This window comes from Lithobates pipiens, unplaced genomic scaffold, assembly GCF_037356315.1.
Source record: "Lithobates pipiens isolate NorthernLeopardFrog02 unplaced genomic scaffold, aLitPip1_a1.2 Scaffold_16, whole genome shotgun sequence".
Classification (NCBI taxonomy): domain Eukaryota; kingdom Metazoa; phylum Chordata; class Amphibia; order Anura; family Ranidae; genus Lithobates; species Lithobates pipiens.
In genome coordinates this window covers 34,340,691-34,367,234 of record NW_027507748.1, presented here as the reverse complement: position 1 = coordinate 34,367,234, position 26,544 = coordinate 34,340,691, and the positions used below count along the sequence as shown (strand labels likewise).

General features: G+C 45.1%; 1 protein-coding gene across 1 annotated transcript in view; it reads left to right on the top strand.

Moving 5' to 3' along the window:
- The window catches only part of ARHGAP31 (Rho GTPase activating protein 31), a 324,984-nt gene that overhangs the window by 289,251 nt on the left and 9,189 nt on the right, over positions 1–26,544 (top strand). The window contains exons 9-11 of the mRNA XM_077479714.1: positions 2,937–2,996; positions 10,302–10,955; positions 17,416–17,645. Of these exons, the coding sequence (XP_077335840.1) occupies positions 2,937–2,996; positions 10,302–10,955; positions 17,416–17,645 (944 nt within the window). The remainder of the gene's footprint in view (positions 1–2,936; positions 2,997–10,301; positions 10,956–17,415; positions 17,646–26,544) is intronic.

Genomic DNA, 26,544 nt, shown 5'->3' with positions numbered 1-26,544 from the left:
GGGTCTTGGGCTTAAAACAAAGCCAACACCATGGTTCTGGGCTCCACCCTCCCGAGGAGTCCAGGCGTGTAAGGGAGAAGTGTGCAGGTCTGCACAGGTCGGTCTGTCAGAGCAGACAGAGGGTCCAAGCTTGTGGGCTGAAAGAGAAGCTGTTAAAGAGTGCTGAGGTACTGGGTGTACGGGAACTCTGTTAAAGAGCCAAGAGGGCTGCAGCAGAAGTCTGAGCAGCAGTGCTGCTAAAGAGAGCCAGGTGGCTTGGTATTTTTGGTTCTACGTACATTATTGCTGTGGTAGGCTGAAACCCCTGTGTGGGCAACTATTTTGTTTCTGGACTTTTCTTTCTTTAATAAAAGTGGGCCTACGAGCCCTTAAACGACATCTGGTGTGGATCCAACTCACTGGTAAGCTCTACCTTTAAGCTAAAATAACCCCCAAATATTACAAGTGGTGTTCGAATGCGGGCAGAAGACGGTGGAATCCGGGTCCTTGCTCTACAGTAAGTCGCATCAGGAACTATTGGCTGTGTGTGGAAGTGCAGCCAGGCAAAAGGCATTGCGTGTTGCAGGTGGTGTACCTGTGAATGAAAAGTCAAATTTTTTTTTTTTCTCTTGCTATGAACTGTGTTTGTGTGCATGAGACAGCACAATCAGTGTGTGCAATGTGCAGGTGAGGAAAGCTTGCATGAAGAGAAAAGCAACTTGCTTTAAAAGAGACACTTTCATTTTCCTGGACTGTTTAAAGTTGTTCTGGAGTCTCTAAGTATGGGGCGGTCAAAGCTCTTAAAAGAAGCCAGGTTTGCTGAAATGAGAGACAGAGCTCTGTGGTTGGAGGGGTTGTTACCGCCCGAACGAGCCCCATACATACCTGATCAGAGTTTATCAAGGAGAAAAATGGCTGGGGTTGTCCCTAGCAACCCTGGTGCAATGAGTGCACAGGTGACTGCTGTTATGGAGAGTCCACAAGCATTTGAATCTGCAGTGGATTGGTGCAAGCGGCATTTAGCAGCACTGAACCAAGCTACAGAGGAAAGGAAGCCAACCCTCAGTGCAAGGGAAAAGCCGCTGGATGTCCATAACTGGAAGAGGGCTGTTGTTGCCTCTGGCAAAGCTGCTGCAGTTAAAACCACAGCTATTGTGAAAGATGTGAATGTGTCACAGCATGAGATGGGATCCAGCAGAGAGAAGCCCATGCGATATGCAAGGAGAGAGGCTGATCAAAGGCTGAGGATGAGAGTGGTTGCCCATAGCAACGCAGAGGAAGCCAGTCGGGCTGTCGCTGTACCATGGGCTATGTCTAATAAGGATCGTGGAAAGCAGCTTAAGGAGGAGCCAATTTTTCATGTTGGAGAGAGCCAGCAAAGTTCTGCTGGGAGAGTGCGATCTCCCATAGCTACCGGAGTGAAATTTATGCCTGAAAGGAGCTGCAGTAGAGGTTTGGTTCAGCGTCCCCACAAAGAGGCCTGTGCATTCCGGCCTGCTGGGAATCACCAGGAGAGAATCGCTTTGGGAAAAAATCGTCCAGTACCATGCCTGGAATGTGGCCAGCTGGGGCATGGCATGTTTTCTTGCCCTAGGTTGTGGAATACGGCTGGAGATAATGTTGCTGAGAAAGTTTTGGGGAAACCTGGGAACCTGAAGCGTGGAGGCAGAAGGGTTGGTAGGAAGACCAACGGGAACCCATTAAGATTTCAGGAGAGGAAGTGCTTATGGAAATTCACTCGGAAGAAAAGTTGGGAAGGTCGCATCAAAGCTCATAGCAGAGTGACAGTAAGGCTTAGAGGGAGACACCAAAGGAGGCATTGGGTGGAGTTCCCCGTTAGGAGAAGCGAGGTTGGTCAGGAGGGTACTTCTGTAAATGGTATCTGGCACAGAGGTGCCAAAAGTAACTTGGGTGTTCCGCCCTCGGGGTCGAAAAAAAAGGGGGGGGATATGTGGTAGTTCGGAATCTCCAATCCTGGGACCGGGTTTTGGGAACAGCCAGCAGTCTGGCTGGATGATTGCACAGGTGGGTCTTGGGCTTAAAACAAAGCCAACACCATGGTTCTGGGCTCCACCCTCCCGAGGAGTCCAGGCGTGTAAGGGAGAAGTGTGCAGGTCTGCACAGGTCGGTCTGTCAGAGCAGACAGAGGGTCCAAGCTTGTGGGCTGAAAGAGAAGCTGTTAAAGAGTGCTGAGGTACTGGGTGTACGGGAACTCTGTTAAAGAGCCAAGAGGGCTGCAGCAGAAGTCTGAGCAGCGGTGCTGCTAAAGAGAGCCAGGTGGCTTGGTATTTTTGGTTCTACGTACATTATTGCTGTGGAAAGCTGAAACCCCTGTGTGGGCAACTATTTTGTTTCTGGACTTTTCTTTCTTTAATAAAAGTGGGCCTACGAGCCCTTAAACGACATCTGGTGTGGATCCAGCTCACTGGTAAGCTCTACCTTTAAGCTAAAATAACCCCCAAATATTACAATATATATATAGTGTGATTTTCATTTTATGGATGAAACTGTGTAGCCGGCTTGTTTTACTACTATATATTTACTATATATATATATATATATATATAGTAGTAAAACAAGCCGGCTACACAGTTTCATCCATAAAATTAAAATCTTTATTGGCCACATGTAGAAATAAATCTGTCACGAACTAACGCGTTTCAACAATGCCGAAACGCGTTAGTCCGTGACAGATGTATTTCTGTGACTTTACAGAAATTACAGTTGCATTTCTACATGTTGCCAATAAAGATTTGCATTTTATGAATGATACCGATTACCCAGCTTGATTCTACTACTATATGTTTAGCGTTAGTCATACATGTTGGCATATTTACTACTAGTCCTTCTATTGGAGTGTGGAGTCACTGCAGCCAGGGCACCGACTCCTAGCCGTAAAATGCAGCTGAGCATGGGTATTGTTTTCTCCTCATAACTCTAAATATATATCTTTGCAGAGAAAGCTACGATCCGACCTGCTAAGAGTATGGATTCCCTGTGCTCTCTCCCCGTAGAAGGTCAGTATACTTCTCAGTCGTGAATATAAAATTATTCTACAAACCTAGAAAATTCACACTCTGCATATGATGGCAAAAAAAACTGATACGGGTTATTACCCTTGCCTACTGTATGCAAACTAAAAAAAAAGTTCTACTTTAACATTGTATATTCACTTTAAATTCAGATGCATTTTTTGCAAGTTTACTAGTATTGTACTCTCTACATAATTGTATTTATTTATTTCAGGTACTTATATAGCGCTGTGGATTTACGCAGAGCAGCATTTGTCATTTAGGGAACTATTTTATAAAAATAAAAAAATTGCTGGACGATTGCTACAAGAATTCACCTTGTCATCACAAATTTTGACCGTACTTTGTGATTTCCTATGATCAGTAGCTCCATCTAGTGGCCCTAATGCAGTATCCACTTGCCAACCTGCCACAGTACATATACTGTGGCGGGGTGGCATGTACAAGCAAAATCAGGTACATGTATGTCATTTTGCATGCACACCCCCCATCCCTCCCCGTTGCGGATTGCTAATCCTGGCACCCGTAATCACATGATCACAATGTCAACATACACTATACTGTCAAAAGTATTGGGACATCTTCCTTTACACGCACATGAACTTTAATGGCATCCCAGTCTTAGTCCATAGGGTTCAATATTGAGTTGGCCCGCCCTTTGCAGCTATAACAGCTTCAACTCTTCTGGGAAGGCCATCCACAAGGTTTAGGAGTCTGTCTATGGGAATGTTTGACCATTCTCCCAGAAGCGCATTTGTGAGGTCAGGCACTGATGTTGAATGAGAAGGCTTTGCAGTCTCTGCTCTAATTCATCCCAAAGGTGTTCTATCAGTTTGAGGTCAGGGCTCTGTGCAGGCCAGTCAAGTTCCTCCATCCCAAATTCGCTCATCCATGTCTTTATGGACCTTGCTTTGTGCACTGGTCCAAATCATTTGGCAGGGGGGGGGGGGGGGATTGTATATAAAAAATATCTGCACCTGGAATTCCTCTTTAGGTTCATCATGTTGAGAAAGCAAGGAGGTCAGAAGTTTTGACTTCACTGGCTGCATACTTGGTCATTGATTCAGAAAGTACTGAAGCCAAAGGCAGCCAGGCGGCTAGCATTTTTAGAAGGAGGCCAGCCCCATATTTGCCTCTAGAAAATGTTGGTAATAGAGCGAGCCTGAACTACTTTAAGACTTCAGAAAGCACTGCATAGCACACAACTCTAACAAGAAAATCTAGTGACAGAGGGGATGAGTTATATGTCCGGGTAATGCGGTCGCCCCGTCAGCAGGGTTGATGTACAGGATATCGTATGGCAGCTTTATAATCCATATGTCTAAAGCTGCTGCGGGCAGTGATTGATCTGATGGCTATATATCACCGTGGGCTTTTTTTGCCTAGAAATGAAGTATAATGGAAATGTCATCTCAATGTTGGTTTCATAGGACAATTAATAATTTATATTACACATAGAGAATATACAGTCCAACACCCAAATGCCGAACAAAATGCATCAAATAATCATAAGATGTAGAAAACATTCATAGCAAAAATGGTTTTATAAAGCGAAACTCCAGGCCAAAAAATGCATTTAAAATCCTTTTTTGTGATTTAAAAAAAAAAAAAAATTTATACTGCTTGTACACTATATACCGTATTTATTGACGTATAACACGCACAGGCGTATAACACACACACATTCATTTTAAGAGGGAAGTTTCAGGAAAAAAAATTACATTTTAAATAAGGAACTTTGAAGCAAAATAAGAGTCAGTGCCTCTCTGAAGCCTCACCATTGCCATCAATGCATCCTGATCAATGCCCATCTGCAGCCTCACCATTGCCATCAATGCATCCTGAACAATGCTCATCTGCAGCCTCACTATTGCCATCAGTGCATCCTGATCAATGCCCATCTACAGCCTCACAAGTTCCATTAATGCAGCCTCATCAGTCCACATCAGTGCAGCCTCACCATTGCCATCAATGCAGCCTCATCAGTCCACATCAATGCAGCCTCACCATTGCCATCAATGCAGCCTCATCAGTCCGCATCAATGCAGCCTCACCATTGTGATCAATGCAGCCTCATCAGTCCACATCAATGCAGCCTCACCATTTCCATCAATGCTGACTCATCAGTCCACATCAATGCAGCCTCACCATTGCCATAAATGCAGCAGCCTCCCCATTGCCTTCAATGCAGCAGCCTCAACATTGCTATCAGTGCAGCCTGATCGATGCCCCATCTGCAGCCTAGAGGGGACGGGGGGGGGGGACGAGCACCGACAGATTACATACAGTGAGAATGTCCTATGATAGACAGAACAGTGGTCCAATGGCGGCTCAGGAGACGGGCCTTCCTATTACACAGGCTGCCAAGTAAAGAGGATATTATAGCTGTATATAATCTGACGGCGCTCATGCTGTCTCCCTCCCTCTCCCCTCCAAGGCAGCTAAAATTGAAGTATTGGCGCATAACACGCACACGCTATTTTCACCTGATTTTGGTGAAAAAGTGAGTGGTATACGCCAATAAATACAGTAGATAAGTATTTTTGGAACGCTAATCATGTTATCTACACTATATGACCAAGAGTATGTAGACACTCCTCCGAATGAATGAGTTCAAGTATTTCTAATGAAGAGTACCAGCTACGGCGTGCAAAGACATTGTGGGTTTCCAGTCTTGTGGTAACAGTTCAGGTTAGACCCTTTTTTGTTCCCCCATGAATGTCCCCCTCTGTACAAAGACAGCTCCATAAAGACATGAGTTTGTTGTGGAGGAACTTGAGTTTTCTGCACCAATCCCTGACCTCAACCCTACCAGTATCCATATAGACATGGTTTAATGAGCTTGGTGTAGAGGAGCTTGAATGGCCTCCATAGAGACACGATCTCAACCCTACTGATCGCCATCCATAAGGAGATGGTTTGATGAGTTTGGTGTAAAGGAGCTTGAGTGACCTGCATAGAGTCCTGACTTCAACCTTACTGATCGCCATCTATAAAAACATTTTTTGATGAGTGTTCTGCTTCGCGTTATTGAACTGTTGTATAACACTAGTCACACAGCACATATTACTATGAAAAATATGGGCAGAACAATGAGTTTGTTGTGGGGGAGCTTGAATAGCCTTCACAGAGCCCTGACCTCAACCCTATTAAACACCATCCATAATCACATGGTTTCATGAGCTTAGTGTGGAGGAGCTTGAGTGGCCTTCATAGAGCCCTAACCTCTACCCTGAGCTTATTGTTGAGAAACTTGAGTTTCCTGCACCAAGCCCTGAGCTTAACCATAACATATCATACTTACCTCCACTGCGCAGATCATTTTGCATAGAGTGGCCCCGAACCTGGTCTTCTGGGGTCCCTCAGTGGCTCTCGCGGCTCCTTCCCACATCTGATAACCCCCTCAGAGAAGCGCTTCCCCGAGGAGGTTACCTTGCGGGTGCGCTCCCGAGTCCAGCATTCGGCGTCCACAGAGGCCCAGGGTCAGGTATGTAAAACGGGGGGGGGGGGGGGACATGGGGGGCCAGTCACTGACAGGTGTTTTTTCACCTTAATGCATAGGATGCATTAAGGTGAAAAACACAAACCTTTACAACCCCTTTAAATAGCCTTCACAGAGCCTTAACCTCAACCCTGATTTTGTTGTGGACAAAGTTGAGTTTCCTGCACTGAGCTCTGACCTCAACCCGACTGATCACCATCTATAAAGACATGGTTTGATGAGTTTTGTGTAGAGGAGCTTGAGTGACCTCCATAGAGCCCTGACCTCAACCCGACTGATCACCATCTATAAAGACATGGTTTGATGAGTTTTGTGTAGAGGAGCTTGAGTGACCTCCATAGAGCCCTGACCTCAACCCTACTGATTACCATCCATAAAGATGGAGCTTGAGGAGTTTGGTGTAGAGGAGCATGAGTGCCCTCCATAGAGCCCTGATCTCAACCCTACTGATCACCATCCATAAAGACATGGTTTGATGAGTTTGTTGTAGGGCAGCTTGAGTGGCCTTTACAGAGCCCTAACCTCTACCCACTGAACATCTTTTGAATAAATTGGAACTCTAATTTTGAGCGAGGTCTTCTCATCCGACATCAATACCTGGCCTCAAATATTATTTTGGCTGTATGGACACACATTTCTAAAGACACACTCTAAAATCTTGTGGAAGAACTTCCTAGGAGAGTTGGGGCTGTTGTAGCTGCAAAGGGGGCCAACCCCATACTAATGCCCATGGTTTTGGAATGGGATGCCCTACAAAATCATATATATGTGATAATCAGGTGTCTACAAACATAAACCAACTCAACCTAAAATATAATTCTAATGCTGCGTAGACACGACCGGAATTTCCAGCAGACTAGGTCCAACAGAATCGGTCCATTGGACAATCTGATTGTGTGTGGGCTAATCCAATCGTTTTTTATAAAAAAAAGTCTGACAAAGAAAATAGAGAAATAGAACATGTTTCAAATCTGTCCGATGGACTCAATTCCTATCGGGAAAACCGTTTGGCTGTATGCTGGTCCGACGGCCCAAATACGACGCAAGGGAAGCTATTGGCTACTGGCTATTGAACTTCCTTTTTTAGTCCCGTCTTACGTCATCATGTTCAAAACAAACGGACTTTCGAATGGACTTAGTCCAGGTCCGTTCGTTCGGAAAGCCCTTCGGAACTCCGCCGAAAGTTCGTCGGGAAGACCATCGAACCTAGTATGCCGGAAAGTCCGGTCGTATGTACGCGGCATCAGCCTAAGCCCCTGTACACACGGTCGGAAATTCCGACGGAAAAGGTCAGATTGGACCATGTTGTCAGATAATCCGACCGTGTGTGGGCTCCATCTGACTTTTTCTTTTTTTTGCAAGTAAAAGTTTATTAAATCCAAAGAACAATATACAGATAATCAAATATTGAGTTACACAGATATTCTGAACAATACAGTACACATGGGTATCATTTGGTGAAATAATACTTGAATTTGAAATATTAACTATAGCAAATTATGTATTGACTATATATAACTCTAAAATTATTAAGGGGGCATAAATTAAATTAATTGGGAAATAAACAGGATATTCATATAGGAATTCAAGACATACAGAATGGGTAAGGAAAGCCGTGAGTCAGAGAATATGTACACATCCTGGGTGGAATAAAAAGCGTAAACCAAAGCACATTGATAATAGTGACAACGTGAGCACGTGATAGGGCGTGTGCATCCACGGCCCAGCCATAGGACATTCTCTCGGCCGGTAAGACTCATAGCTTGGGTGCATGTAGCAAGATACCTTGTCATGTCCAGTTTAATCCATAAGGAAAACGGGCCTACTCTGTCTTGGGTGACAGTACAAACTGAATAAGAAGTAGAAGAATAACTGTTGTCCATGTCTCTATCTGAGGGACTGGGAGTACTCAGGTGTTGTTTGGAAATGTCTCCAGCCGGCCTATACTTTCCTGTAAATTTCGGCTGAGTCATGGGCTTGGTGGACAAGGTCTTCCATTATGGATATTTTATTCATTCTTTTGATCCAGTCTCCTATTGTAGGAGGTGTGGAAGATCTCCAGAGAACTGGGATACACAATTTAGCCGCATTCAGCAAATGTGAGGCTAGAGACTTATGATATGTTTTCATAGGTAGGGAAGAATGGTGCAACAATGCTTGGGCTGGCGTGAAGTCCAGTTGAAGAGATGTTATTTGGGTTTAGACCAAAAATTGACTATTGCGGGGCATTCCCACCATATGTGAAGGAGGGACCCATTCTGATCATTGCAACGCCAGCAATTGGGTGGGATTGCTGGGTCAATTCTGTGCAATTTTAGTGGAGTTTTATACCACCTGGAAAATATTTTATAGCCATTTTCCTGTGTTGTGACGTTAATTGACCCCTTATGTATGTTGGAGCATACCTTCCCCCATTCAACTGCAGAAAGATTGATAGATAGGTCTCTCTCCCATTGTCTGGTAGCCCTATCCGATTTGGGGGTGTGATCTCCATCTGACTTTTTCCATCGGAAATGTCCGACCAGCAAAGTTTGAGAGCTGGATATAACATTTTCCGACAACATGATCGTTTGTAGAGAATTCCGATCGGATAAAGTGCCACGCATGCTCAGATCAAATTACGAGACCAAAGCTATTGGCTACTAGCTGCAACGTAGTCCCGTCGTAACGAAAGAACGTCCTCACGTCCTCACGTTCCGAACGATTGGATTTTCTGACAACTTTGTCCGACCGTGTGTATGCAACACCAGTTTCGGACAAAATTTGTCGGAAAAAATCGTGTGTACAAGGGCTAAAACTCAACCCTAACAGTCAACCTTTCCTCTAATTCTAACCCTAAAACGTAACTTAGTCCTAACCCTAACAGTCAACCCTAATTATAACCCTCATCCGAAACCCTAACAACCAATCCTAACAGTCAATGTTTCCTCTTAAACTGGAGCTTCATCTGAAACCCTAACCCAAACATTCAATCCAAAAAATATTGTGGGAAGTGTAGGCAATGCAAACACTGGCTTTTAACTGTCCCTGCAGTAAAGAAACCCAGAATTCTTTGAACAGTATATGAAGAGAACGTTCTCACTTTAGGTTTGAAATAGGGGCTTCTATATAAGGCATTTCCATCTTAGAAGAAGTCCATGACAGAGATTTGTTGTAAATTTTTGGTATTCCAATATTGGCTTTTAACTTTTTAGAACTTCTTCGTACTCTCCTCCACTTCCCAATACACTTCATTCTACCCCAACCCATGCTACTCTGACCCCTCTTGTATTTTCTTATCTCCATTTCCCTTCACTCTTATCTGCGCTCACTCCATTCCCCTTCACTCCCATCTTTTCTCCACTCCATTTCCAACCCCAGACCTCTCATCTTTCCTTCATCCCCTTCTACTCTTGCTTGTCCTTCTCCTTCCATCCTTCTCGTCACCTCAGTTCAGCGCTCTGCCTTCTCTCCTCTCCACTCCAAGCCCCTCTCTTCTCCTTCTCCTCTTCATTCTCTCCTGCTCTCATCTCCCATCTACCCCATTCTCTTCTCTTTTTCTCACCATTACCCTCTGTTCTGATCCACTCCTTACTCCGTTCTTCTCTACTCTTCTCTACTCTCGTGTCCTCTCCACTCCTCTCCCAGGTATCCTTTCCTATTTCATATCCATATTTTACAAGGAGCCCTTTCTGTTCATTATATAGTATACTTTATATAAATACTTTTAATGTCCTTTCATGAAAATCCCAAACCTTTTTCGAAAGGCCCAATTTGTGACTTTTCTCTCCTCATACATCCTTTCACAGGTGAGGATGATAAAGGTAACCGACTCAAAAGGCCTGTGGGCACTGCTAGGTTCTTCATGCCTGACCTCAAGTCCCGAGCAACTGGAACTGGCAGCACTTATGATATCAGTAAGCAAGACAGCGAGTGGGATGGTGAAGAAGTAGCTGGGGCTACAGGAGGTTCTAACCAAGACAAAGCCACCAAAATGTCTCAGGCAAAGCAGCCACCAGAGCAGATGAAAGTTTTCAGAATCGGGGACGATTCTGAGAATGAGCAGAACTCTCCGAAAGGAAGGAGAATGTTTTACAGTGCCAACGATGGCTCCTCCAAAGCTGGCTTCCCTGGAAGCCTGTTTCCTTTGGAAGCTTCTCCAAGACACCAAAGAAAAGCTTTGAACATCTCAGAACCGTTTGCAGTATCTGTTCCTCTACGAGTGTCAGCAGTCATCAGCATCAACAGCACTCCATGCCGAGCCAGCTCCAAGGACCGACCTCTTCTCTCCAGCCTGGAGGAACTGCCTCTACTGGAGCCTGACTCAGGGGCCAAATCTCCAGACTCAACTGGCATATCTGGTCATAAAACGGGATCTCGTTCTCCGGATGGAACTGAACCAGTCAAGAAACACGAGCCCAGGAGGCCTTGCCTAAAAGATCTAAGCCCGGACTTTTTTGAAGGTAAAAAAAATATGACTTTTATGTATTCATTTGTACTTTTTTAATATTATTTTATATCTACAATTGGTTTTGAACACATTTTCATTTGGAAGTGATTCCATGGGATCTTTTTCCAGGGTTGCGTTTAAGGTATCTCTATCAAATTTTTGGATGCTCCCTCATGTGGTTCGTGTGATCTATGATATCACATGAGCTAGAGATGGGCAAACATGGTAAAGTGTCCTTGTGCTCAGCAATGGTCCAGGCAGCTTCCATGTGTGGCTCTGTAGGATCACCTCAATGCAATGGCCCAGGCAGCTTCCATGTGTGGTAGGATCACCTCAATGCAATGGCCCAGGCAGCTTCCATGTGTGGTAGGATCACCCCAATGCAATGGCCCAGGCAGCTTCCATGTGTGGTAGGATCAACTCAATGCAATGGCCCAGGCAGTTTCCATGTGTGGCTCTGTAGGATCACCTCAATGCAATGGCCCAGGCAGCTTCCATGTGTGGCTCTGTAGGATCACCTCAATGCAATGGCCCAGGCAGCTTCCATGTGTGGTAGGATCACCTCAATGCAATGGCCCAGGCAGCTTCCATGTGTGGCTCTGTAGGATCGCCTCAATGCAATGGTCCAGGCAGCTTCCATGTGTGGCTCTGTAGGATCACCTCAATGCAATGGCCCAGGCAGCTTCCATGTGTGGCTCTGTAGGATCGCCTCAATGCAATGGCCCAGGCAGCTTCCATGTGTGGTAGGATCACCTCAACCTTCACTGAGTGTGCTTCAGCACTTTGTGTGTTAGGTGTGGGAGAGCAGTAAGGTAGGGGAGTCTGGGACCCATGTTTATGTAGCTGTAACAGTTAACCTTGAACATTCACCATCTGTTGGCCATTGCCAAGCACAGCAGCACAGGTCTCAAAAAATGTCAAGCTCGTCTAAACCAAAAACTTTAGATATTAAAGCGTACCACTTCTTATGCCGCGTACACACGATCAGAATTACGGCCAGCAAAAGATCAATGAGAGCTTTCCATCGGAAAATGCGACCGTGTGTATGCTCCATCAGAATTTATCTGGCCGAATTTGAGAGCATGTTCTCAATTTTCCCGAAGGCAAAACTTTCTATCGGAAATTCCGATCGTGTGTATGCAATTCCGACGTGCAAAAACCCACGCATGCTCAGATTCAACTACGAGATGGAAGTTATTGGCTACTGGGTATTGAACTTCCTTTTTCTAGTCCCGTCGTACGTGTTGTACGTCATTGCGTTCTTGGCGGTCGGAATTTGGTGAGACCGTGTGTAGGCAAGACAATTTGAGCGGAATCCCGTCGGAATACCGACGGGCAAACCATCAGAGATTTTTACAACGAGAATTCCGATCGTGTGTACGCGGCATTAGAGGTGGTACCTGCATTTGTTTTCTTTATTTCGTAGCTTTTTTTCCCCCTTATTTTTACATGTTCATCCTGTGACTAACCCACTTCCTGTCCCTGAGTGGCTACACTCACTCCTCAACTGTATCTCTGAAGCGATAAGATTATTTTGCTTTCTGTTACGCTCACAGTAAGTGAAAATGGCATTGGTATTTCTGTCAAGCGCGACGGATATGTTTTGTACTTGTTGAAAATGTTACTATCCTGGAAAATTGAAAACGAATGCAGTCGCCACATCTAAAGACCAGTAATCTACAGTATGATAAATTTTTGTTCTTAGGTTTAGTTATCCTTTAATATACTGCAGCTTACCAGTCCTTGTGGTGTCTCTGCATGTGGTGGCTCTGCATTCGTTTTCATTTTTTTTCAGGCTAAGAAAATTTTCAGCAAGTACAGAAAAGTCCTGCTAATCTTGCCAGAATTGGATTCTCCTTGCATATTCATGCACTGAAAGTTCAGACAGTGTTATCTTCCTTCTGTAGTCTATTAATCCCCTTATCAGCCATTTAATGAAGATGAAGAGACAGAGACATTTTTGGAGTTGGTCCCCTCCATAGATACAGTGGAGTGAGTGAATGTAGCAACCTGAGTACAGCAAGTACAGTGAGGGAAAAAAAAGTATTTGTGATCCCCTGCTGATTTCGTACATTTGCCCACTGACAAAGAAATGATCGGTCTATAATTTTAATGGTAGGTTTATTTTAACCACTTCCGGACCGCCGTACACCGATATACATCCTAACTTTGAAGAGGAATATCGTTGTTATGTCAGCAACTAGCTGCCATAACCCCGGTATCCTTTTCTTCATCCGGTTTCTGATAATAGTGGTCTCTGCGGCGGTTTTGTCGCCAGATCACTTTTATCGGCAGCGGGAGAGTGCTTCCCCCCCCCACTCCCGCCGTGCTCCGGTGCCCTCCGCCACTTAACAGGAGCCGTCGGCAGCGGTGGAGGCGATCGGGTCCTTCTGCTGGCTGGGTATGGAGATGAGGGAGGGGAAGATGGCCCACCCATCTCCATGGCATTGCAGGATGTAAGTGACATCAAAACGTCACTTCCGCCCATAGCTCATAAAAAGGGCAATTTTTTTAATTTTTTTCCAAATGACAACATTTTTATATATTTATATATATATATATATATATATATATATATATATATATATATATATATATATATATATATATATATAAAATTTTAGTGTAAATATGAGATGTGAGGTCTTTTTGAATCCAGATCTTATATTTAAGCCCTTGTACACACGGTCGGACATTCCGACAACCAAATCCGTTGGATTTTGTCCGACGGATTTTGTCCGAAACTGTTGCATACACATAGTCGGACAAAGTTGTCGGAAAATCCGATTGTACGTAACGTGATGACATTATTTGGTCAGGACGGGACTACGTTCAGGCTAGTAGCCAATAGCTTTGGTCTAGGAATTTGATCTGAGCATGCGTGGCACCTTGTCCGATCGGAATTCTCTACACACAATCGGACAAAGTCCGATTGGATCATGTTGTCGGAAAATTTTATAGCCCAGCTGGAAAACTTGGTCCGTCGGATACCGATGGAGCCCACACACTGTCGGATTATCCAACAACACGGTCCTATTGGACATTGTCCATCAGAATGTCCGACCGTGTGTACAAGGGCTAAGAGGTCCTGTCATTCTTTTTTTTCTTCTACAAGGGATGTTTACATTCCTTGTAATAGGAATAAAAGTGACACTTTTTTTTAATTAAAAGAACAGTGTAAAAATAAAAAATAAAGGGGAATAAGGAAAAAAAAATGTAAATGCGCCCCGTCCCGCCGAACTGGCGCGCAGAAGCGAATGCATACTTGAGTAGAGCCCGCATATGAAAACGGTGTTTAAACCACACATGTGAGGTATCGCCGCGATTGCTAGAGCGAGAACAATAATTCTAGCCCTAGACCTCCTCTGTAACTCAAAACATGCAACCTGTAAAAAACTTTAAACGTCGCCTATGGAGATTTTTAAGGGTAAAAGTTTGTCGCCATTCCATTTTGAAGCATGACATGTTGGGTATCATTTACTCGACGGAATATTATCACAGTATATATATAAAAAAAAAAAATGGGCTAACTTTATTTTTTAATTCAAAAAAGTGCATTTTTTCCAAAAATAAGTGTGCTTGTAAGACCGCTGCGCAAATACGGTGTGACAAAAAGTACTTCAATGACCGCAGTCAAAGTTGTGCAAGACCATCAGGAGTTGTGCAGGTCAGCCAAAAGTTAACCCCCTTCGCGCCAACCCCACACATATGGGGAAGTGGGCTCTTTTTTTCCGTGTGGCCGCATATATGCGCACCTCCCTTTGTGCTGGGGTCTCATACTAATGATTGGGACCCGGGACTGTCAGTTCTGGGTCACCTGATCGCTGTGATGGCCTCTGATCGGCTATCACAGTGATCATTCCCTGTGAGCCGGTGTCATGTCAAATAGTGTCCCCCGTTGCATAGTATCCGCTGTGTACTGCGCATGCGCAGTACACAGGACAAGCAGATTCTGAAAATATCCGAAGATGAGCGGCGCCTGCGCCGGGATTCCAGATTCAAGCCCCACCATCCAAGTGGACATAGAGTTAGAATAAAAAGAGCCCGGTGCGCAGTACACCGGGAACACTATTCGATAGGCGGACATTTTTGGACAGAACACCGGCACCTTCCTCTTAGGGAGAGATACATTGTATCTTCCTCTTCTTGCAGTAGGGGAATTGTAAACAAAGTGTGTAAAAAATAAATAAATATGTTAAAATTAAAAATAAAGAATAAAAAAATAAATTAAAAAATTAAGAAAAAAATTAAGAAAACGATAACAAGATCAAGATTGCCAGGGTTTGTGTTAGGGTCAAACAAGATCAAGGTTGCCAGGGTTTGTGTTAGGGTTAAGGTTGGGGTCAAAGGCCATGGGTCAGCATATTTTGGGTAGAATAAAAAAAAATGAATTGGTATCAGTGTCAGTAGGATAAAAAAAATGCAAAATGCTTACCATTCTTTCTGGGCTGTACTACGGGTAAAAACAACAAGTAACATACACATACAGTATGTGCATGTGTATGTGTGTGGTATCGCTGCAAGGAGAATTTATTTTGGGTTGTTCTCTGGTGGCAGGTTATGGTAGTAACAAGAAATATACAGCTAAATAACATTTTTACTATTTTGATAATAATAATAAAAAAAAGGAGCAATCCATTACCATTTCCTCCATTTTGTCCTGAAAAAAACGTGGTATAATCCACCTGGATGCACAAAGTAGTTGTGGTGATATGTGCGGTTTTACTAACACTTCTTAAAGTTGCAAAATTGTGCTTAGGCATTTAGATATGTTTTACCCTTGAGCGTGAAAGGGTTAAGCAATTAATCCTCAAAGTTCAAGTTTTACAGTTCAAGAATATCCCGTGCTTCCTATCCCTACAAAAATTCATTGGGGGATAAATTCTTGGCAATGGACAAAACACCAAATTTAGCACCACATCCCTGAGATAAAGAAGTATTTATGGGATTTTTAAGGTGCATATACTAGTAAATAGATCCAGAGAGATACATTTAAAAGAAAACACTTTATTTTAACATTAGCAAAAAAAAAAGAAGTGAACTGTTTTACAGCAGGTACATGTAGTACAGTCCTTATGGATACAGAAATATTGATGTGGCTCCCAACATGTTTCAACCTCAACCTGGGCTTCCTCAGGGGATGCTGTCCACTTCTAAGATATCTAAGATAGATATATAAAACTGCAATCAATGAAGTTTCTGAGATTCTACAGATGACCAAAGGAGGCATTTATGGACCAAAAAATATGGTTTGCAGAAACACGAAACACCCAAGGACATAGAGTTTCCAAAGCAGGACACTCATATGTAGAGCTGAAGTCCTGCCAGTGTCCTGTTTTGGAATCTCGGTGTCCCTGGGTGTTCTCGTGTTTCTGCAAACCATATTTTTTGGTCCTTAAAGCGGAGGTCCACCCTAAAATGGACCTTCTGCTCATCGGAATCCTCCCCCCCTCCGGCGCCACAATTGGCACCTTTCAGGGGGGAGGGGGGTGCAGTTACCTGGATAATCCAGGTAAATGCACCCACTTCCGGGATAGCTCTCTGCGGAAAGGGGCGTAGATTACGCCCCTTTCCGCAAGTGCCCGCCCCTTTCCGCAAGTGCCCCGCTGCCTGCTGGGAAAACACACAGATCCCAGAGGCAGCGGGGACCGTCCTTATTGCGCAGCGCGGCTCGCGCATGCGCAGTAGGGAACCGGGAAATGAAGCCGAAAGGCTCCATTTCCTGATTCCCATACCCAAGATGGCGGCGGCAGCACCCGAGAAACGATCTACAGATCAGCTTCGGGTGCCGACATCGCGGGCGCGCTGGACAGGTAAGTGTCACTATTTTAAAAGTCAGCAGCTGCAGTATTTGTAGCTGCTGGCTTTTAAAAAAAAAAAAAACGCGGAGTCCCGGCCGACTCCCGCTTTAAATGCCTCCTATGGCCACCTGCAGAATCCCCAAATCTTTACTGATTGCAGTTTTATATATCTATCTCAGATCTTGGGAAGGCTTTTTTTTTCTAAGTGGACAGCATCCCCTGAGGAAGCCCAGGTTGAGAACGAAACATGTTAGGAACTATATCAATATTGCTGTATCCATAAGTATTGTACTACATGTACCTGCTGTAAAACAGTTTTGATTTATTTTTATTTTTACCAGTGTTAAAATAAAGTGTTTTTCTTTTAAATGTATCTCTTTGGATCTATTTACTAGTATATGCACCTTAAAAATCCCATAAACACCTCAATACTGCAAAAATGAATAGTTCTTCAATAAAAACACAAAATAAAACCTCTAGTGGGAGAATGTTGGAAATGCTGTGTGCCTGGCTGTGTGTGCTCTAGGAGGGGGAAATAGGACTCAATTGACCAGCGGCTCTTTTCGGGGTCCTCTACATAGGTTTTTTTTTTAAAACATATGAAAACAATTTGCTTTACAATTGATTGCTTTTTTAGTTTCTACTGACCGATCGTTTATTTTGCCTTGACAGAAGATAACAGGACTCTGACTCTGAAGGAAATCTTACTGGAAATGTCGCAGTTACCGGATATCCTACCAATCTCGGTGGCAGACAGGAAGCCGGTAGATTTTGTAGCGATCAATAAGTTACATGAAGCCATTGAATCAGAACCCAGCAAACCAGAAGAAGCTGACACAGCCAAGACCTCACCGGAGATGACCCCAACCAATGACCTGCATGGCCAGTTCCCCAATGATCAGGTAAGCACAGGAACTTTCATAGTGCCACCGCTTTCCGCTTTTAGCTCCGATGCATGTGGCTTCCGGTGTTTAGGTGCTGCCCCACTTCTATGTATTTGTCTGTACTTTATTGAACTGCATCAGATTATTATTGCTCTGTAGTATGCTGACATCTAATGGCAGTTTTGAGCTACTACAACTTGTATCATTTGGTATCTCCCTTTGTACTCACCTCCTGATTAGCGCTAGTTCGTTTAGTCCTAGCTAGATGATCCCTGTTCCTTTCATGTTGCTTCAGTCAGTGTTAGTACAGGCATACCCCACTTTTAAGTACGCAATGGGGTTTATTTACTAAAGCTGGAAAGTGCAAAACCAGGCTCACTTCTGCATAGAAACCAATGAGCTTCCAAATTTTATTACCAAAGCTTAATTGAACAAGTTGGGGTTAGAAGCTCATTGGTTTCTATGCAGAAGTGAGCCTGATTTTGCACTTTCCAGCTTTAGTAAACAAACCCCAATGTGTACTTAAAAGTGGGGTATGCCTGTACTGTGATTGGACACAGCTGAAGCCAATCAGTGGGTCCGACGGCCACTGGGACCTGCTGATCGTTCACTGGAGAGACAGAATGGCGTTCTGCCTATGTAAACAAGGCAAACCGCCGTTCTGTCAGAGAGGAAGAGAGAGAGAGAGATCTTGTGTTCCTGCTAATCAGGAATACAGATCTCGCTCTTCCTCCAGTTAAACCATCACCTACAGTTGGCAAGCACTCCCTTGGAGCCCACTCATCCCCTGTTAACCCCTTCCCTGGACGGTGCACCCGAGCCTTCTGCTTGCACCTAAATGATGGAATTTCTAAAAGATCTAAAGGTAACCCGCTACTAGGAAAGGACACTTTGAAAGCGCATCTGTTCACCTGCCTGCACTGGGGTGGGGGGGGTATAAAAAAAGCTGTACTTGCCTAACTCTCCACTTCGGCTGGCTCTGGTGTTGTTAGGGTTGCCACCTCACCCCTTTAAATCCGAACACATATGAATTACACGGGTTCTGAGGCTAATTTAATGCAGATAAGACACCAAGTGAGTTTAATTACCACCTTAATCAGCCACAGAGCCTGTGTAATTAACCACTTGCCGACCGTCGCACACCGATATACGTCGGAACAATGGCAGCGGTGGGGAAATGGGCGTACCTGTACATCCCCTTTAATTTGTGGGGCTAGTGGGCGCACGCGCCCGGCATGTACATCGTGACCGTGCCTGTGGATCCCACGGACTTGATTTCCGCCGCTGTCGTGATCGTGTCACGGAGAGGCAGAACGGAGAGATGTAAACAAGGCATTTCCCTGTTCTGCCTAGCGACATGACAGGGATCTACTGCTCCCTGTCATCGGGAGCAGTGATCGCTGTCATGTCAGTGGAAGCCCATCTCCCCCCACAGTTAGAATCACTACCTAGGACACACTTAATCCCTTGATCGCCCCCTAGTGTTTAACCCCTTCCCTGCCAGTGTAATTTACACAGTAAGCATTTTTATAGCACTGATCGCTGTATAAATGACAATGGTCCCAAAATAGTGTCAAAATTGTCCGATGTGTCCGCCATAATGTCGCAGTCACGATAAAAAAAATCGCAGATCGCCGCCATTACTAATAAAAAAATAATAATAATAACAAAAATGGCATGAATCTATCCCCTATTTTGTAGACGCTATAACTTTTGCGCAAACCAGTCAATATACACTTATTGTGATTTTTTTTTTTTTTTACCAAAATTATGTAGAAGAATACGTATCGGCTTAGTGGTTAACCCCTTCACTGCCAGTGACATTTTTACAGTAATCAGTGCATTTTTAATTGCACTGATTGCTGTATTAATGCTAATGGCCCCAAAAATGTGTCAAAACTGTCCGACGTGTCCACCATAATGTCGCAGTCACAATAAAAATCGCTGATCTCCACCATTACTAGTAAAAAAAAAAAATTATTAATAAAAATGCCATAAAACTATCCCCTACTGTATTTTGTAATGCTATAACTTTTGCGCAAACCAATCAATAAACGCTTATTGCGATTTTTTGTTTTACCAAAAATATGTAGAAGAATACGTATCGGCCTAAACTGAGGAAAAAAAATGTTTTTTTATATATTTTTGGGGGGGATATTTATTATAGCAAAAAGTAAAAAATATTGCTTTTTTCTTTTCAAAATTGTTGCTCTTTTTTTTTTGTTTATATCGCAAAAAATATAAACCGCAGATGTGATCAAATACCACCAAAAGAAAGCTCTATTTGTGGGGGAAAAAAAAGGGAGTCAATTTTGTTTTGGTGTAACGTCGCACGACCGCGCAATTGTCAGTTAAAGCGACGCAGCGCCCAATCGCCAAAAAGTGCTCCGGTCAGGAAAGGGGGTAAAATCTTCCGGGGCTGAAGTGGTTAATACGAGTTCAGGTTTTAAAGGGCTGAGGCGGCAACCCTAGGAGTTGTCCTCTTCTCCCATCCGGCGCCCGGTCTGTTGGTGGCCCGAACCGGAGCTAGTGCGTCCAATGAAAATTTGATGGAAATCTGTACCCAGCGCCATGTTTATGTTGGGGTGGCCTGGCACAAAAAAATAATTTTTTTTTTTTTAAAAAGCGACCCTTCTAGCCTTCTAGTAGGCATGGTAGGTCAACTTTAAGACGGCGGGATTTAAAAATGGTCGTAATTTATTATTTTTCTGTAGTTTCTTATTAAATATGACCACTGCCTTTTTTTTTTTTTTAACCTTTTTAATTGTGATATTATTGGACTTATTGTGAGATAAATGATGTTAATAAAGGTCAGCTGTATTGTTAAAGTGTCAGCGCTGACATTGTTTACCGCTGCGTTGAGTTTGCGAGATGTTCGGGGGAAGGGAATAATGAAAGTAAATGTCAGGCGTTTTTGTCGGGGAGCCTCATCTGACGATATTTATGGCTTTATTCTGTAAAGTGGTGAGAAAGGGTCTATTATCTGTTTACAAGAGGAAATAAAATGAAAAAAAAAATAAAAAACAAACAAACAAAATAACAACATTCTAAATGTATATAAAATGATATTAGTTTGCTGTGAATTCTTTGTCTAAGCTTTGGTTTATCCAGTGAACGTGATCCAACTGAACATTGATCCGATATACTCGTATGCTCTGTTTATCCGAGTGTACAGTACAGGTTTAAAGGATTTACAGAGGTTATAGAAAAAGAATCATCCCCTTTAAAATAATCACATTTTGTTGCTTTGCAGCCCGAAATTAAGACAGACACAGTTTTTGTTTTATTCCGCTGCATTTACTCAGTGCAACTTCTAACATCCAAGTGAAAGATATAACACCAACATGTAAAAAAAATAAAAAATAAAATAGAGTTACTGAGTAGTGATGGCCGAACGGTTCGCCCGGCGGTCGTTTCGCGGCGAATTTCCGACTTTCGCCGTCCGCGGGTTCGAACGCCTTTTTCCGTCGTTCGCCCCGGCGGACTTACGTGTTTAATGTATACAAGAACTTTAACCTTTCGTGACACGTTTATCATGTGTTACAGGACAACCAATTGAGACATGACAGCTCATGGACACTTGGACATTCCCCCTAACCTATAAATACACCCGATCCGGTGGCCATTTTACATTCTTTCTTCTGTCACTGTAGGGAAAGGATCCTGTGTGGAGTAGGGACAGAGAAAACGCTAGCTATTTGGTACACAAAAGTTCTTTTCAGGACTGGTATAGGTGTTAGGTCAGCAGCCTGAGTTTCTTTTGTCAGTTTAGATAAAGGGACAGAGCGCTGTATGCTGCTATTTTAGGGACAGCTCAGCCAGATTAGTCTTTCTTCATCATCATCATCATCATCATCATTAGCTGTTACTATCAGGTCCACAAAAGAGCTGTTCCAGCTAATCGTTCCAGCCTACTCTTTTTTGCCAATTTGTATAGGGACAGGCAGGAAGCAGTGTGTCAGGCAGTGAGGATAATTTTAAAGACTTGCTGTTACTATTAGTTCCACAAAGGTTCTTTTCAGGACTGGTATCAGTGGTACGGTAATAGGCTTGTACACGTATAATATTCTTTCTTCCAAATATAGAAAGAATATTATACTTGACTGCTGCCCTTCTGCTGCAGTCTGCTAATCATTCACAACTCACTTGTTCCACAAAGCTCTTTATCAGGACTGGTAACTTGGTCTGTCTAGGGTGCTACGGTACATAGGCTTGGGTGCGGTACAGTCTGCTGTTCTGTAAGGACCGCTATCGGTCCACAATACATAGGGTTGCCGTGCACTACTGCTGACCGCTGCCCTATACTGCAGCAGTCCTTCATTGGTATAGGGACTGACGTACAGTCTGCTAATCACTAACACACAACCTGCTTGGTCCACAAAAGTTCTTATAAGGACTGGTAACTTGGTATAGGGTGCTACGGTACATAGGCCTGAGTGCGTTACAGTCTGCTGTTCTGTAAGGACCGCTATCGGTCCACAATACATAGGGTTGCCGTGCACTACTGCTGACCGCTGCCCTATACTGCAGCAGTCCTTCAGCGGTATAGGGACTGACGCACAGTCTGCTAAACACTAACACACAACCTGCTTGGTCCACAAAAGTTTTTATAAGGACTGGTAACTTGGTATAGGGTGCTACGGTACATAGGCCTGAGTGCAGTACAGTCTGCTGTTCTGTAAGGACCGCTATCGGTCCACAATACATAGGGTTGCCGTGCACTACTGCTGACCGCTGCCCTATACTGCAGCAGTCCTTCATTGGTATAGGGACTGACGTACAGTCTGCTAATCACTAACACACAACCTGCTTGGTCCACAAAAGTTCTTATAAGGACTGGTAACTTGGTATAGGGTGCTACGGTACATAGGCCTGAGTGCGTTACAGTCTGCTGTTCTGTAAGGACCGCTATCGGTCCACAATACATAGGGTTGACGTGCACCACTGCTGACCGCTGCCCTATACTGCAGCAGTCCTTCAGCGGTATAGGGACTGACGTACAGTCTGCTAAACACTAATACACAACCTGCTTGGTCCACAAAAGTTCTTATAAGGACTGGTAACTTGGTATAGGGTGCTACGGTACATAGGCTTGAGTGCGGTACAGTCTGCTGTTCTGTAAGGACCGCTATCGGTCCACAATAGATAGGGTTGACGTGCACCACTGCTGACCGCTGCCCTATACTGCAGCAGTCCTTCAGCGGTATAGGGACTGACGCACAGTCTGCTAAACACTAACACACAACCTGCTTGGTCCACAAAAGTTTTTATAAGGACTGGTAACTTGGTATAGGGTGCTACGGTACATAGGCCTGAGTGCGTTACAGTCTGCTGTTCTGTAAGGACCGCTATCGGTCCACAATACATAGGGTTGCCGTGCACTACTGCTGACCGCTGCCCTATACTGCAGCAGTCCTTCATTGGTATAGGGACTGACGTACAGTCTGCTAATCACTAACACACAACCTGCTTGGTCCACAAAAGTTCTTATAAGGACTGGTAACTTGGTATAGGGTGCTACGGTACATAGGCCTGAGTGCGTTACAGTCTGCTGTTCTGTAAGGACCGCTATCGGTCCACAATACATAGGGTTGACGTGCACCACTGCTGACCGCTGCCCTATACTGCAGCAGTCCTTCAGCGGTATAGGGACTGACGTACAGTCTGCTAAACACTAATACACAACCTGCTTGGTCCACAAAAGTTCTTATAAGGACTGGTAACTTGGTATAGGGTGCTACGGTACATAGGCTTGAGTGCGGTACAGTCTGCTGTTCTGTAAGGACCGCTATCGGTCCACAATACATAGGGTTGCCGTGCACTACTGCTGACCGCTGCCCTATACTGCAGCAGTCCTTCATTGGTATAGGGACTGACGTACAGTCTGCTAATCACTAACACACAACCTGCTTGTTCCACAAAAGTTCTTATAAGGACTGGTAACTTGGTATAGGGTGCTACGGTACATAGGCTTGAGTGCGGTACAGTCTGCTGTTCTGTAAGGACCGCTATCGGTCCACAATAGATAGGGTTGACGTGCACCACTGCTGACCGCTGCCCTATACTGCAGCAGTCCTTCAGCGGTATAGGGACTGACGTACAGTCTGCTAAACACTAATACACAACCTGCTTGGTCCACAAAAGTTCTTATAAGGACTGGTAACTTGGTATAGGGTGCTACGGTACATAGGCTTGAGTGCGGTACAGTCTGCTGTTCTGTAAGGACCGCTATCGGTCCACAATAGATAGGGTTGACGTGCACCACTGCTGACCGCTGCCCTATACTGCAGCAGTCCTTCAGCGGTATAGGGACTGACGTACAGTCTGCTAAACACTAATACACAACCTGCTTGGTCCACAAAAGTTCTTATAAGGACTGGTAACTTGGTATAGGGTGCTACGGTACATAGGCTTGAGTGCGGTACAGTCTGCTGTTCTGTAAGGACCGCTATAGGTCCACAATAGATAGGGTTGACGTGCACCACTGCTGACCGCTCACCTATACTGCAGCAGTCCTTCAGCGGTATAGGGACTAAGAGTTTTGTCACAGGGTCATTTAAAAAATGACATGCAGAGGAAGAGGCAGGCCCTTCCGCAGGGGTGGTAGGGGTAGGGCAGGAGCAACAGGCTTGAGCCAAAGTGGGAAGTTGCAGAAGGTGCGTTCAATTACTTTAAAGGATGCACCAGACTTGGTTGAGTGGCTCGCTCAGCCTTACTCTTCTGCACCCTCCTCATCCTCTCGATCTGCACCCTCTTCTTCACTCTCTGCTATGTGCACCCCCAAAGACACTACCACCAACAACACGACCACCACCACCACCACCACATACCTTCCGCTTGAGTCACTGGAATTATTTTCCGATCCATATCAAGAGGACATTTCTGATGCGCAGCCACTCTTGGTATTGGATCAGGAAGAGGAGGTAGCAACAAGCGCTACTCAGCAGTCTGACGCCAGTACCCAGATCAGCCCAAGGAGGAGGTTGGTCCCCGGTGTTGCTGCCTACTCTACTTATAGCGGTGGGGAAGGTGACGTTGATGATGACGTGTCTAGTGATGTCACGTGGGTGCCCACAAGAGAGGAAGAGGAGGGGAGTTCAGAGGGAGATATGGACCAGCAGATAGGGAGGAGAAGCAGCAATGACTTACATTGCACAGCAGGGACAAAGCAGACTGCAAATGTATCAGGAGCGAGTCATCGACCATGTACGGTCACATCTGGCGCTCCCAGGACACCGGCACATGGCTCCGCAGTGTGGGCTTTTTTTAACGTGTCCGCTGCTGACAATAGCGTTGCCATCTGCAATCTTTGCAGTCAACGCGTTAGTCGCGGTAAGCCCAATACTCACCTAGGGACGACCGCCTTAAGAAGGCACATGAGCAGCCATCACCGAGCCCAGTGGGAGCAACGGAACACACAAAGCCACACTGCAGGCTCTCACCGTCCAGCCTCGTCTTCTACTTCTCCTTCTCCTCTCTCCTCACAATTGTCCTCCACTCCACCTTCCATCACGCCAAGCTCACATTTTTCTGCAAAAAGGCAGGCTTCCGTGGGCCTAATGTTTGAGCGTAAAAAAATGATGACGCCGGATAACCCTCTTGCCCAACGGTTGGCGGCTGGCTTGTCAGAACTCATAGCCCGCCAACTACTGCCATATAAACTGGTGGACTCGGAGGCCTTTCGCAAATTTGTGGCCATTGGAACACCACAATGGAAGGTCCCAGGAAGGAAGTATTTCTCAGAGAAGGGCATCCCAGAGCTATATGGCCATGTTCAGCGGCAAGTGAATGTATCTCTGGCACACAGTGTCGGTGCCAAGATACATCTGACCACAGACACGTGGTCTAGCAAACACGGGCAGGGAAGGTATATCAGTTTTACTGCCCACTGGGTGAACCTTCTGACGGCCGTCAAGCATGTAACCCGTGGCACCCGTGTAGATTTGGTTTTACCGCCACGGATTGCATGCAGGCCTGACTCTTCTTCTCCTCCTCCTACTCCATCCTCCTCCCTCTCCTCCTCAGCTGCCTCCTCCTTTTCCGCTGCTAGCGTCTCTTCCACTGCACCGCCCAAGCTCCCCAGAACCTATTCCACATGCCAGGTGAGACGTTGCCATGCCGTGCTGCGTCTGTTGTGCCTGGAAGCAAAGAGCCACACTGGCCCGGCACTCCTTTCAGCTTTGCGTTCACAGGCAGATGAGTGGCTAACACCGCTCAATTTGACAGTTGGTAAAGTGGTGTGTGACAACGGTGCCAATCTGCTTAGCGCATTGAAACAGGGCAAAATCACGCACGTGCCGTGCATGGCACACGTCTTAAACTTGGTCGTGCAGCGATTCCTTGTCAAATACCCTGGGGTCCAGGACATCTTGCGGCAGGCAAGGAAAATCTCGGCCCATTTCAGAAGATCTTACACGGCCATGGCTCGCCTTGCTGACATTCAGCGGCGACACCATCTGCCGGTCAGACGTCTTATTTGCGATTGCCCGACGCGATGGAACTCAACCTTCTATATGCTTGATAGGCTGCTCCAGCAGAAACGTGCAGTTAACGTCTACCTGTATGAACTCTGCGAAAGAAACGGTTCTGGGGAGCTGGGTTTTTTTTCACCGCGCCAGTGGCTGCTCATGCGCGACACATGCAGACTTCTGCGGCCATTTGAGGAGATCACCAAACTGGTCAGTCGCAGCCATGGCGCCATCAGTGACATGGTACCTTATGCCTTCTTTCTGGAGCGTGCATTGCGTCGTGTCATTGATCAGGCTGTGGAGGAGCAGGAGCGGGAAGATGAGGAAGTCGCAATGCTGGATGAATTCCCAGGGGGGGCTACTCTATCTGAGACAAGTCAACAACAGGAGTCTGATGAGGAGTCAGAGGAGGATGGTGCCGGGGCGGATGAGCAGGAGCAAGAAGAGCA